Source organism: Salminus brasiliensis, chromosome 10, assembly GCF_030463535.1.
Source record: "Salminus brasiliensis chromosome 10, fSalBra1.hap2, whole genome shotgun sequence".
Classification (NCBI taxonomy): domain Eukaryota; kingdom Metazoa; phylum Chordata; class Actinopteri; order Characiformes; family Bryconidae; genus Salminus; species Salminus brasiliensis.
The window spans coordinates 10,198,183-10,213,538 of NC_132887.1; the positions used below are offsets into that span (position 1 = coordinate 10,198,183).

Sequence of the window (15,356 nt, forward strand, 5' to 3'; positions counted from 1 at the left end):
ACAGTTGGACATCTAGTGTAGAAGTGACGTAATAGGTCCCAAGGCCATTCATATGGAAGGCATCATGTATTGTCCCGGTTTCCAAGACAAGGACAACCTCAAGTCTCAAGACTTTAGACTGGTGGATCTAGAAGACACTAGGACAGCAGATATTAGTTTAAATCACTGGTCAGAACATTCATGGGCTTCTTGCAGTTTGCCTACCAGGACAGCATTGAAGTGGACAGTGCAGTCCAGGAACACTGCAAGGAACTGTGCTACTTTCAGCTACTTTAAGATGCAACCCCAGCTGAAACATCTGCTCAGTTGCACACACTGTTTGTACAATCACCACAGAAGTACTCTGGAACATCTGTACATGAGCCTAAGGTTATCATGCCCAATAAAGGTACTGGAATGATCCAGTACCTTTAGTTGGAATGGAGATTGTAGTGATCCAGAATGAACATCAGTACCTGAGCTCAGCATGCATTTTGTGGCTGAATGCAACCAAATCTTTACTGTAATGTTCCAATAAATGGCGTGAGGCCTTCTCACAAGGGCAGTAGACCCATTACTGTACCGAAGGGAGAAACGGTTAATCTGTTAAACTCTTTCTGAATTTCTGAAGAGATATTTGACAAGCAGGCAAATCCAGACTTGAACATATAGTGCATTTTTTCTTTGTGCAGGACTGAGATGTGGGCACTCTAAATCCTGCCATTATGCCATTGTTCGGACAGTTTGTTTTTTTGTTCTCTCAAGACAATGATGGGCCGTTTCCCTCTACTCTGTTGGAGTGGAGCCTGAAAGGCTGCCCCATCCCCATTTTCCCAATAACAATTAATCAGCATGTCGCCAGCTCTGTTTGGCTGCGGCGGATCAGGGTGGAAAAACTGATTGCAGGAGAGACCTGATCAAGCTTCACTGGAGACATGGTGACCATGGGAGTCAGGCTACAAAATATGTGATAATATTTTGTGGTGTTTATGCCTTAGATTAAAATAAAAAACATAGATACAACCTTTTTACCAGGCAAAAAAAAAAAAAAAAAAAATAGTAAAATGTTTTTTTTAGTTGGATGAGTTGTAGTAGAATAGTTTGAATGCAAAAACTTAAATTTGGATGTTATATCTAATATATCAGGGTGCTGAAAAAAAACAAACAAACAGAATGGTCCATTTCAAAGAAAAAAGGTGAAAGTAAATCTGGAAATGTGAATTAATAGAGAGATTTTTAAACACTGAATTTCATTAATCACAATCATTAATCATCAACATCAGGTTTTCCAGCTGCTCCCACCCTTTACCCACTGGCACAGTCTTACCAAAATATTATGACCACCCCTGGTTTGGAATAAACTCAGCCCAGGACATCCCAGGCACACCAGTCAGTTGTGGCAGTGTGAAAAATGATCATCATGGGCAAAAGACGAGATTTGACTGATGTCCAAAATGAGGGCTTACTTTTTGCACACTGAGTGCCTACCAATGGCATAATGGTGGTGTCCTACGGGCAAGTGGTACAGAGCAATTGACGCACCACTGTGGACCAGTTATCCTCTATAATGAATGCTTTTCATCATGTAATACAGACAATGCCACAATGTCTTACTAGTGTCCCACTATTAGGTATATAAATACATTTTTATTTATAATTTATATAGATATATAATTATAACCTTCTGTTACTTTTGCTAAGTTAATGGTAGAAATGTATTGTGCAATTATCAGTGAATTTACACAATTTGGAGGCTGTGGACAGAAGGTTTGCTGTCTCTAGAGGTTGTTACATAAGGAACCTGTTGATTAGTGCATTAGGGAAGAGTAAATGTTCCTGCCAATTTTGCTATTAATCTGAAGTGGACGCAGCGCTCCTGCATGAGCTCAGTCGCGTGACTTCGACAGGCTTAACACTGTTGGATATGACTGTCCTGCGAAATGTAATGACATATGGCCACAGAGCGCTAGTGTTTAATGTTTTGCTACTTCTGTTAGGAAAGGCATGGTGCTAAATAGCTTGTATGCCATGTCATCCTCTCTAAGCATAACAACTACTCACACAGAGCTGTTAGCTGCTCTTCTCTGTAGCGATAACAGCCTGCCAATACTGGACTCATTCAGTTTTCCATGAGGCAGGAAGTAGATAGAGGGACTGATGTGAAGTCCAGCTGCCCTGGTCTCACTGGAGTGTTTTGGGGAGACAGAGCGGGTGTGTTGAGGGGTCAGCGGAGCTGGACCTCTTTCTGAGGAGCTCTTATCTGAGCGCTTTACTGCACCGGCCCCATTAGACTTTGAACAGAGAGGGCGGCTACAGTGAATCATGTTTGTGCTCTGAGTCATGCAAGGTTTTTGTGTGTCAGCGGCAGTATATTTGTATAATATTGGGATATTTCAGACACCGCTGACTTGTGCTCAGATGTAAAGTACGGTAAGGAAATGTCTTCATACAGAGATGTGTGTTTGTGAGAGTTTGGCATGTACAGAACACACACACACACATAGCTTGGCAGAAAAAGCACCAGCCTGACAATGACAGAATCCCACAAAAATCAGCCCTCTCTCCGCTCTGGCAGTCCATCTGACGGCTGAAATTAAAAATAATTTTTTGGGAGAGGGAGAAGCAGAGGAATGAGACTTTGAAGCCAGCCAGAAAATATTGTGAATAACTGTCAGTTTAGCTCTGCAGCATCCCAAAAAATGTGAGTCTGGGGGGGAGAGAACATCTTGAAGTGATCATAAGGGAGGGAACTGAATCAAACGGGATAAATTACTGAGTTTGCTGGCAAGCCCTGACAGCAGTTCAGATTGCATATGTCTGTGTCCGCAGCATTTTATGCAAGAAGAAACATTTTTAGTGTAATGATTTTGTGTTTCAGTAACTGAATCAAAGCGTTTTGTAATTGAGTGTAAATGGAGAGAGGATTAGGACGACTGATCAAAAGTAAATCTTACACAATTTTTGCTTCAGTGTGTATTAGTTTCAAACACCTGCGGAAAACATCATAACTGAGGTAATACAGTGCTTATAGAAAGTTTGTGAACCATTTACAGTTGTCTGTATTTATGTATGTAGAAATCTGACCTGAAATATCCTTGCACTAGATAAAGAGAACCAACTTAAACCAATGATGAAAAACATATCTTGAGCAAAATTATCCAGCATTAAATTGAATGAAATGGAGTAGTTAAAGCAACATTACAGAATATAGTCATTTCTTGGTCCTGGGCTACCATACAGTGCAATTTGGATTTCAAGCTACCCCAAAAGGACACGCTTGGATGACCTGAACTGAAAGAAGCATGGGACTGACGTGGTGCAGTTACTTACTGCACTTAGCAGCGTGTCAAGCAACAACAGCAATGCTACTCTCTCTATTACAAGTCAGTGGAGCAACAATGTGATTTTAAGTGCTGTTACATAAATGTTACATAGTGATGCTTTAAAGTCAGATGTTTCAAAAAAGTGGTTGGCAATCAGGTGTGAATTTAGTTGGGCCTCCTATATTCAGGTCTGTTTTTTACCACAGAGGTTTGCACAATACACCATGCATTGATAGAATGAGATTCTTAAGAACCTCAGAAAAATGTTATTTATCTTCAACAGGCTGGAAAAGTTTACAAAACCATTTCTAAACAGCCTGGCATCCACCAGTACACAGCACTGGGAGGTAGATAATACACAATTGGAAAATGTAGCATCACTATTACTCTCCCAAGGACCAGTCCGAGAGTCAGGTGGATAATATTATTGGAGGTCACAAAAAAACCCAGATAAACATCTAAGGAACCGACTTCTCCTGCATTAAGTAAAGTCAATTTCTATTAGTCCACCATCAGGCAAACACTGAACAAAACTGGTGTGCTTGGCAGGATAGCAAGGAGACCACTGCCTGTCTGAAGTTTGCTCAAGAGCATGTGGATAAGCTAGATGCCTTTTGTAGGACAGATTAATCCACAATAGAACCTTTTGGTTCAAATGAAAAGGGTTATGCTCTCGAAAATATGGCAGTATCATGGTGTGGGGCTGCTTTATGGCCTTGGAACCAAGATTGCTTGCTATTTTGCTTATGGGCCTATGAATTCTAAATTGTATCAGCAACTTTATCAGGAGAATGTCAGGGTATCTGTTTGTGAACTGACACTTAGTCACTTATGTGGGTCATGCAGCAGGACAATGACACTAAGCACACAATTAAGTCTGCAAATAAATAGTTAAAGTAGAAGAAATTCAACATTTTGCAATAACCAAGTCAAAATTTAGCACCACCATTACTTAAAGAATCACTGACTCGACAGGAATGGACGGGATTGGAAACCATTAATGGAAACATTTAATTGAAGTTATTCCTGTAAGGGGGATCACACTGGTTGTTGAAAAAAAAGGTTCACATATTTCTTATGACAAAGCCACTTAATGTTGGTAACTTTCCTTATTAAATAATTGTGTCATTTTTCATTTTAATTGAGTTTCCTTTATTATCCCTTTATAGTGCATGAAAACATTTATTCAGATAAACTGTATGTCACATTTTGTTTCTGTAGACACATTTGTAGAGAATAAATACTAGCAGATTATAAAACAATGTAAAAGATCTAGTAAAGTGCATGTCATTTCAGAAAGTTAATTTATTCCACCCACCATAAGCATACACACAATTAAACAAAGCCCATCAAACCCACACTCAAGGCACCCTCTCACCCTCTTTACGAGTATAACCTCATGTTGAAATGAATGCAGGATGAATAAACAAGTTTGCTGAACAGCTTAAGAACATTTGACATTTTTGAATCTTAAATGTCATATTTGTTTCATTCTTCATTTCTTAATCCATTCTCCAGGGGCAGATTTGTTGGGGACTATGCGTTTATTTTCATTAGCAGTAGAGGGATGACTGTTTGACCTCAGCTCAACCGGTGACTTTGTTCCCACTGGTATTTTCACTCACAGTACTTTTACAAATGCCTAAGGGGTGTATTTATGAATGTACAAGAACGTACATTGAGAACATAAGCATTTATAGTGGAACAAGGGCCAAGAAACTGAGGTAAAAACCTCTTTCCATTCAAGTGTTTGAAAACACAAGCTGTTCATTAAAAGTTCTTATGGGTCCATCTGGACATATGAAGCTGCAAGGTAATGCGCGAAAGTCAGAGCAAGTTCAGGTTAGCAGCTACCGAGCGATCTCCGATTACGTACCTTGACAATGAGTCGAATTCATCCTCTTATAGCCTTTAGGACATTCCACTTGGCCGTTGGCGATCACTGCGTAAGCTGTGAAGAAAAGTGAGAAGAGTGAATGAAAGGGAGTCTAAAGCTATAAATCACAGATGTGCATATTTTGGCAGGGAGGGAAATAAGGAGTCCGCTAGGTGGGCCAAATGAGATGTAACAGTGAGATATGTAAACTGATCCCCATCATTACATTTAAAGTTTAACGCTACCATCAAGCAGAATATGGCAACAAAATACGCCATGCTATACGTCAAGATGCTGGTTAAGAAAAGCTACAAATAAGTGTGTAAATCATGTGAATGATGCCAAATACCACCATCACTCAGGAGAGCCCTCCTGCGTGAGATATGTGCTTGTTGAATCTGAGTCATCTCAATCAAAACTCAAAACTTTACTCCAAACATAACCAATAAAGTGTAAAATCAACAAAGCCAGCATTCCCTGAACAGTGCGCTGGCACATTAAGGTGATTCCCTGGCAAGAGGAAGAAGTTTGAGATGGTCTGATGACCAGCACATGTAGAGAAGAATATGAATTAAATGAGTAGACAGCAAGGGAAAGCAAACGTAACCCGAGTTGAACAACTGGACCATTAATCACAGGTTGTTGCCATTTTTCAAACCAAAAAGACCCACCTAACAGTTTTCCAAGCAATATAGGATTCCTCATCAGGGAAGAAAATACCTCACCGGTGACAAATTATAACGCTGCCTGAAACTCTATCCTAGTGTATTAAAACAGTGTGGGCGCACATAAGGGATGGATAAAATGATCCAATCCAAGGTGACAGCGGGATCAGTTAATGCAGTGGATAAGCAGGACAAAGTAGGAAGGCTGCATATTCCTTCATAGAGATGGATATGATAAACAACAGTGCAATATAAAGCAGTGTAAAAACAGCACATTACACCCGACAGTTACCTACATAGAACTGGACACTAAAAACTATAGCACAAAACCAGACATGACAACTTCATGAAAGTGGATACAGTGGAGTACAGTACTGTAATATCATATTTCACTACAATCCGTAATCACTAGTATGTGTAAAAGTACAGTATAAAATCTATCGACACTATCCCACACCACACTTACTGCACTCTTCACACAATAATCTACAGCACCCAGGGCTGATGACATCTAATTATACACATTTATATCCGAAAATGATGACCACCTCTGGTTTGGAATCAACTCATCTCGGGACATTACATATGCCATGTGACAGGATTTGCTGCATATATAAAGAAGCAAGCACACCAGTCAGTTGTAGCAGAGTGCAAAACACACTCTGGTTTTGGTAAGAGGAGATACAGTATATTCATTTGTAATGACTTTCCATCCCGTGCCTGTGTGAGGAAGCTCATTTCCAGTTTTCTTTTTCCTCCCACATAAGTGACAAGTGTTAATGGAAAACAATTACAGGCAGTTCCAGCTCACGCCGAGCTGCCAGCACTCCCTCCTTCTGGGAGTCGGCTGACCTCCCTTTCATAAACTAGCTGTCAGTACAGAGAAACTAGTTATGGTCAAAGTAAGCCTACAATAACTGATCCAAGGGCAAACGTTGGGAATGTCTCTCTATGTCCGTATTAAATAAAAGGTAAAGGACAAAGTTGAAAGCGGACACACGGTTCTCGAGCTTCCTGAGTTTGAAAAGTTTCTCACCGTAATGCTTTGAGTTCGCTGCACTGTATCATTAAACTGTAGCTGTTTTCAGACTCAAAGTGATTTATGCAAGGTTAATGTTTTGATTCAGAAAGCCAAAAGACAGCCCAGTCGGCTCGCTGGCCAGCCGAACAGATTTAGTGAGGGTCTCAGCTGATTTGGGAAGTCTTGCAACATACTTCGGTCTGTTCTCTTTATTTTGTTCCTCGTATTCTACTCTCACTAGAACATGGAGAGTGAGTCTGAGGTTTTAGAAATGGGACAGAGTGTACCATGTAGCATTAGGGGGCAAGGGTCAGAGCTGATTATTTGATTAATAGTGAGTCACTATATGCCTGTTCAAACAGTAATCCCATCCTGCTGTCCACAAACGGGGAGCTTTAGGGGTCAGCAGTCGCAGTCCCAGCTGAGTTCACTTCACAGGCAGTGACAGTGTGGTGAATTGATGAAGAGATAGATGGGGGTCACAGAAGTTGTGGAAAGGGAGAACTGACTTGTGGTAGGGAGTGGTGGTGGGTCAGGAAATGAGCAAATCATCAAAAGAATCAAGACTGCTCTAGCTTTGTTCTCCTTTAAGAGGAAACAAGTCATCATGGCTTTGCTCAGTCTGATGGTCTAAGCCTGTATATCAGCACTGGTAAATCAAAACCTCAACACTTCTTCAGTTTTTGGTGGGTTCTATTACACCACTGGTAGCATGTGTGAACAGTTTATGGAATTATATGGAATTACCTGTAGAGATACAAGGTCTTGTTATGTCTATTTGTTCTGCATTTGGTATTTTCAGTAGGTCCTGGACAACTTCATCAGTCCTTCATTTTGGTTCAGCAGTTTCAAAACTACTAAAAACCCCAGAGGAAAAGATAATTATCATCTAATCCCACCTCCTGACTGACTGTGTACCATGCCGCCGCGTACTTGAGTTGTATTTTGTAATATATAATCTCCTGTTTTAAAACCCCAACAATCAGCGCTTCCTCCATGTTGGCTCAGACAGAGAAGAGATAGTACAGGCCGCGTCACAGGTCACACAGCCAGAGCAGCAGCGCTATTGGTCAGGGATGAGAAATCACAAGTTCATCAATGTTGAACTTTGACTCAAAAGTTTGCAGGAGAAATGATTTGCTCGAAAGTCGTGTACGTAAAGTTCACGTCAACGTCATGCTGAATTTCATTGAAATGCATGGAATTTTGAATGTGCACAAAACCCAGTGTGACTGCGGCTTTATCCCATGTTGCATTAAACCTGTAGTCACACTGCACTGGTATAATGTCAACTAAATGAAACTGAATGAAACTGCTTTAAATTACATGATTGCTTCCTGCAATTTGACATATCTGAATTATCTGAACTATATGTACTGTGTGTTGCACCAGACCTGTTGGGGTCATGCTGTATTGGTAAAATAAACTAAAATAAATAAACTGAAATAAACTGAACTGAACTGAATATTTTGTTGATTTGAATTAAATTCAACTGAACTAAATTAAAATGTTTGAACTATTATAACATGTTGCACCAGACATTCAGTCATGTTGTACTGGTTCAATGCCAGTTGCTGTGTGATGGGGATGTCCTACATAGTGGATGAGAATTGGAAATAGCTAAATTGGGTTTTTAAAATTTCAACTTAATTTGTTGGGGATTAGTTGTCAAGTCTCCATATTCTCCTATAATTAACATAGCTAACATTTTTAAACCATGCTTACCACCACAATACAGGCATTACTAACATACAAGACTGAGCTGAGTGTAACATTACTATTACTTTATCACCAATTAACTAATAAATGCATGGTCCAGCTGGTCTAGCTGTGGTCAGTGGGAAGTCTTTATTTCTTTACCAAAGATGTTTGGTCCACTTCACAGATTAGCTATCTATTCTATCTGCTTATGTGGAAACTATTCTGTACAGAACAGACACATACATATATAAGCAAACGCAAGCATGTTTCGTTCCTGTTCTGTTATGGAGGAAGCACATGTGAAGCAGGCTGTCCTAGCTAAGATTTAAAGAAGATGTGTGGGCGGCTGCTTCAGTCAGAAAGGCCAAGAAAAGGAGCTGAGCTGGCTCAGGAACATCATTGTTCATTGACAGAAATCTCTTATTGATAATTTAGTGCCCTCACCAGGCAAGACCACCCTGATTGAGAGAGATCAGTGGAGTCTTAACTGCAGCATGAATAACATCAGAGGTGCAATGCGAGCTTCACCGCATGAGCTGGACGGAGAAACAGGGCTAGTATGCCTCACTGAGAGCCAGACAAAGAGTGCTGGAAAGGGAGCAGGCTGAGGAGGAGGACAGACAACAATGTTCTTCAGGTCTTCTGCTCAGTGGACACCGCTGAACCCTGAAATCAAGCAAGCTGAACTGGGACCCCTGGAACAGCGAGATCCCTGAAAGAACAGACCAAAGCTAATGCTAATTGCCCGAACTAGGAGAAAGCCCAGGCTCTTTAATCACTACTTTTCATTTGCTGACTATTCAAATGAAAGCGCCGTCTCCATTTGCTTTCACAGGCCTTGCAGATACCCTGTTTTTTTTTTCCCCCAAAACCAAAGCTTTTGATTAGAGAAGGTCCTTATTATCCAAAGGGACATTCTAAAGCATTGCCTGTAAACAACTTAGATTAGACAATGCAGGAAATCGCAGGAAATCACACGTTGTTCTCAAGCTTGCTCTCTAATTATTCAAAGTCAACTGAGCGACTGATACAAAGCTGTGAAAATGTATGATGTGGTTGCTTCCTAACAGCTGCTCTACAGTACTTCGACTGTGTATTCAAACGAATTGCAGTTCAAGCTGTTGGTCTGATTAATCTGTTTTCATGTGCTCTGGTGTCTGCTGGCAGCAACATAAAGATGACAGGCTAGCGGTGAAGTCAATGATTCCTTCCTGAATAATGTATAACGAGACAAAGCTTTGTTGTTCTTTCTGTTTGGGCAGTTTTCACATTTCTGACTTGCTGTTCTCAAAGGTAGCTGAGACAGTTCGATGGGAACCTTCATGAATTATTCCAGCATCCTTTAAAGCGCCACATTTTGGACAAGGCACAGGCCGAACGTCAATTATGATCTCATTAGAAATACATTTCTGAGCTACATGTCATTCATTTATTACGCCTTGAATATTCTGTCATAGTGCCTTGCGTATAAAGAAAGGTATGTCCACTCAGAAAGGGTTGCTTCATTTTTTTTAACAGGGAGACCTCAGAGCTAATTATGATTGGCTATAATCAGAGAAATCCCTTTAATGCACCTAATGATTGTTTGACGACACAGCTATGCCAAGCAGACATGGGGCTTTAAAGCTCTTTGCCTCCCTGCATTAAGGTGATGCTGTGTGGGAACAGGCAAGAACTACATCATACGTCCAATTATCTCTTTTTTCCCCCCTTTTGTTTCACAAGAGGCCAGACTGCTGATTTTGATGCTGATCATTAACCAAGCTGTTGGATGTTTGATCATGCCCCATAAAACGTAGCAAGTGTGCGCCTTTGTCCTCGATTAATAGCAGATTAAACATCGCTGTGATGCAGATTGAGGAAAAAGGATGATCTCATGTGGCAGGATGTGGAACTTGGCTTGGACACTCCACCCTGTCAAATTTTATTGATCCTGATACTCGTGAAAAAACAACTCAGAGACAGAGTGGTCTACTCTGCAAGGGTAAAGGTTTGGATAGAAAAGAGCTGAGGGGCGTTGGGGAGTTCACGTGGTTCAGAAGGGGCAACTGAGATCATTGCACCCCTACTGGCCCCAGTGAGGAAACTTTGTATGGGCCAGGGCTTCTGTAGGAGGTGTGATTTAGTTGGGCCCTTGGGAGTGTGAGTATAGAACTGTGGGAAGTGTCCCAGCCCACAGTTATTCGCATAGAGAGTCATTACTTAGTGTAGCACTGTGCCATATAAAAGGAGAGGTGTTCAGTGTTTTTTTTATTAAAGTGATTATCGACAAGAGCTATGACAGCACTGCAGAGTGAAGTAACCTGAACGCTCATGACTATTTAATATCAAAACCTGGTATTAGAAAACACTTCTCATTAGTGACTAGAAGCCAAATCTTCAATACTGGTTCATTTAACATGACATTTTGACACAATATAACAGAAAAAAGAACCTCCCAGTAGGGCTGTGAATCATAGTATTTTCATTATTCATATTCATATGTGATTTCTTTTTGCCAGTACAATTTACTTTAAAAATGAGACTAATGAACTGCCTTCTTTTTAACCTCTTCTGCCTCCTCATATGGGGACGTTACATTTCTGCTTTTCTGCACCATGATACTTTTTTTAAAACCTTGACCCTTTGGCCTCATATGAGGACATTGATTTTTTTTTGCAAAAACAACTCCCTGTATAAAGACTAAGTTTAGTTTGTATACCTATTAGGTAATACTAATCCCAAATAGGAGAAACTAATAATGCACACCAAGCAAAATCCAGGGTTGAGGAGGTTAAACTAGAATCTTAATAGCATTAGTAGGCCTGTCTATATGTTAACAGTGGCTTACTATACTACTAATACACAGAGAGAGTGAGAGAGAGAGTGTTAATCCTCTCGAGCCTTAGGTGTTCACCAAAGCAGTGGAGTGTATGAATAAAATAGCATATAAACGACAAGAGGTGTTTCTGAGTGTCCCACAGATGGACACACAAATCCACCAATTACAGATGAGAGGCAGACGATGGACATACAAATCCACCAGTAAGACACAGCGAGAGGCAGGAAACGAGTATGTTGACTTATCTTCACAGCCTCTTGTAGCTCCGGGTGTGAGTTCTATTAATCTATCATTCTATCTATTCATCTATAAACCAGATTAATAGAAACTAAGAACCTTGGAGTCTAGATGGTTGAAGCTCTGCTTTTGTGATTTACTGTGTGTTTGTAGCTGAGGTGTCTCGCAGACTCCACTGGTAGATGACCTCTCTTAAAGAGTTTTGCCGATTGTTAGTCTGTGTTCTTGTTATACCCGTGTTACCGAGGATGTATCACGAAGAAACTCGTGTGGACTTGGCACAGCCAAATATCCCAGAATGCACTGCTGTTCCAATCGCAAAATTACCGTGCAGCGTTTCCCGTCCTCTGGAGTCAGTAATACCAAATACACCAGTCCAAGCTTGGTGTATTTTATATAGAACCCCCTCCTTATTGGCCTCAAAATGTCTCTCCTGTGTAATCGAGAGTTTGCTGGCAGAACAAGCTGGTTTACTTCAAATGAGGCCTGGCCAACATTCCACCCACACAAGCATGCTGGGAACAAACAAACAAATGCAGTTTTTTTTTATTTCAAAATTTCAGTCTGGATTATCTAGATTATCTGTGGAATTTAAATCAATCAGTCCAAAATAAAAGGTTTGGAATGTATTTGGGTGTGAACACTATAGTTGTGTGTTCCTAAACACACCCAAAGGAATGAAAATGATAAACCTAGAACTGTTCTCCTGAGAGATCAAGAGAAATAAGATAAAATTAACAATTATAAGAATTACATAAATTGTTCTTTACAAGCCAGTGACTCATTTCAGTCAGACTCATTTAGGAATCTCTAAATCTTCTCTTCTGGCAAACTCTGCTTGCTTTGGAAACAATTAGGAGCCGTGACATTTTGTGCTGACCAACTGGCATGGCTTCAGCTTTGGCCAACACACATTCGGCTCCTCTGATTACTACATGTTGCACTCTTAAAAACCATGTCCTTCATGGTTTCTCTCTCATCCTGTAAGTTTGAATCTAGCTATCGCGGCCCTCGTGTGTCTCGCTGTGTGTGTCTATGTGTCTGCTAATCCTGCTGATCCATGAAGAAACTCAGGCCCTTGTCCAGACACCTGTTTCTGGACATGCAGAGGCAGCAGCCAGAATCCAGTCCATCTGAAGCACTCGGGTTCACAAGACTGTGACTCCTAGCCAACACTTTGGCTAGGAGATTGCACACAGGACCTACACACAGACAACAGTGGGGCTAATCAATTAGCTTTGACCCCGGACCCTCTGGCATAGCTCTCTGGCCACTCGATCGCTCAGTCAAACCAGTTGGGATCACAGGAGAGCTGTGCAATGCTTGAGTTCCCATGGCCTGCGTAACACAAGAACCCAAAACATGGAACATGAACTCTGTATCTCTCTCTCCTAATTACTGTCTATCTCGTGGACTGCTGGAGTGCATTAAAAAAGTCTTGCACAAGTCAAATTTGTTACAGTGTAAAAAGTCAGGCCAATTTGAATAGATAAAGTAGCTAATTACACAACATTTACTATATTGAGATAACTCAATTTAGTTAAGTCAGACATTCCCCAAACTCACTTTTAACTGACTATTTTACTTCTGCATCTCAATCTAGTCAATAATAAAGTTTAGGCTGAGCCTCAAATGTGTCCCTCAATTTATTTACTGTTTATCCCCAGGTTAAGATCTTCCATTTCTCAGACCCCTGACAATTGAAGGCTGTGGTGTTGAAAGAATCCAAGCCTCTCTCCAATCTTTTGTCAATCTAGAACTGTAAAGTCATGTACACGTCTGAGTCAAACAAAGAACAGAGAGGTAAATGTACTCAGAACTGTGTTTTACATAGTCTAATCTCACAGCTCGAGGGTGGCCCTACAGTTTAACTGCGGCTCATCAAGAGTGAGGAGATCATATGGTTACATTTCAGCAAGGGCTCAGCAACAGGGCCCAGAGACAGGGAGGGTCACCTGCAGGTTGGAATAAACAGTAAACAGATTGAGGGGAGGAGCAACAGACTGAACAGCTCATTTACTAATGTTGTTGAAGCTCAACTCAATAGGTATTGTTGACCAAACTGAGATGCAGAACCAAAGAAATTTGAGTTAGGAGAACTTTTGACTCAAGTAAACTGCAATTTGGCCTGACCGATTATCAGCTGCTACCAATATAATTCCAATAGCAGTGTACTTCTCAAACTTACACCAGCAATACTGGAAATCCTAGCTATATTTCCAAATTGTACATGTGATTTACTGCTCCAAACTGCCTAAGATATGAACGTTTTACTCCATAATCTTTGCAATTCTTTCTAATTCTATGTGACGTCTTCATCCCTACAACTTGAGACTTCTGCATTTGATCATTTCAACAATGCTTAGAGTGAGACTGAGGAAATGGACTGTGTGAAATCTTATTGTTCACATATTTGCTGCATGCATTCAGCAACATCACAGCCTGCAGAGTTACTCCCAGCACTCCCAGAGCAGTTGCTCTCAGAATTGCTAGCAAACAAACTGAAAATGAGAGAATGGATGGAAATTTCTATTAATCCAAACTTCAAAGAACAGGCAGCATAGACACATCTGGCACACTAATAGAGCTTGGTACTGGAACTTCTGGCAGGCGGTATAAAAGAGAATCAATGACCGCCAATGATCTACAGAGTAGCCACAAGTGAGCCGATGTCTGTGCCAGATTACAGACAATAGCGGGGGCTTAATAGGGAATCGAGTGTGACAGCCTTTCTTGTTTGCCAATTGGTACATACAGTATAAGTGTACAATTATCCCCCATCCCTCCAAGAAAAAATAGCATAGCGATACGGTCAGCGGACAGTCGTGTGATAAAGTAAGACAATCCTAATCACTATGTATGACCACAGTGTGTAAGTACTTATCCACAGGAAAGCAAGAGCTGCCAATACTGACAGCGGTCAGCTTGCATTTCATGTACACAAACAAAACCACCCGGAGGGAAAACCATAGCTTTTCAAAAAGACCACAGCTTTGGGGACGAGGAGGGGGGGGCTCGCTCGTATTTAAAGCGTAGGATGGGCAAAGCTAAGATATTTTGCAGGGTGGGTAGATTTGGCTTCTGCCAAGTTGCCCTGCTCAGAGGATATGCAGGCTTGCATGTGTTGCCTTGTTTGGTTTCTGTAACCACAGACATCTCTTTTAGAGGAGCGACTGCACTGTATCTTCAGTAGTGTGGTGAGGCAGGAGATTCCTTTACATATCTATTACACTGAAAAAAACAGTGCTTTCAATTAAGCCTAATTAAAATGTGTTTAGTTCAACATGAAAGAATATATTATTATATATACACAGTTACTGCCAAAAGTAAAATGAACTGAAAGACAAGAACTGTGTTAAAGTAATAGATTTTATTCAAATGAAACCAATGCATTCTAACTGTTTCAACCCACACCGAGACTAGAAATCACAGTAATCAGGGATGCACTGGTACACAAAAGTCGCTGTTTGGTTCACATCACAGTTTGGATTTGGCTCCTCTGATTACTACATGTTGCACTCTTAAAAACCATGTCCTTCATGGTTTCTCTCTCATCCTGTAAGTTTGAGTCTAGCTATCACGGCCCTCGTGTGTCTCGCTGTGTGTGTCTATGTGTCTGCTAATCCTGCTGATCCATGAAGAAACCCACACCGAGACTAGAAATCACAGTAATCAGGGATGCACTGGTACACAAAAGTCGCTGTTTGGTTCACATCACAGTTTGGAGTTTAGT

The 15,356-nt window shown here is 40.9% G+C and overlaps 1 protein-coding gene across 1 annotated transcript in view; it reads right to left on the reverse strand.

The window, feature by feature from the left end:
* The window catches only part of LOC140564075 (latent-transforming growth factor beta-binding protein 2-like), a 154,840-nt gene that overhangs the window by 65,183 nt on the left and 74,301 nt on the right, over positions 1 to 15,356 (reverse strand). Inside the window, exon 9 of the mRNA XM_072689151.1 lies at positions 5,179 to 5,253. Coding sequence (XP_072545252.1) covers positions 5,179 to 5,253 — 75 coding nt within the window. The remainder of the gene's footprint in view (positions 1 to 5,178; positions 5,254 to 15,356) is intronic.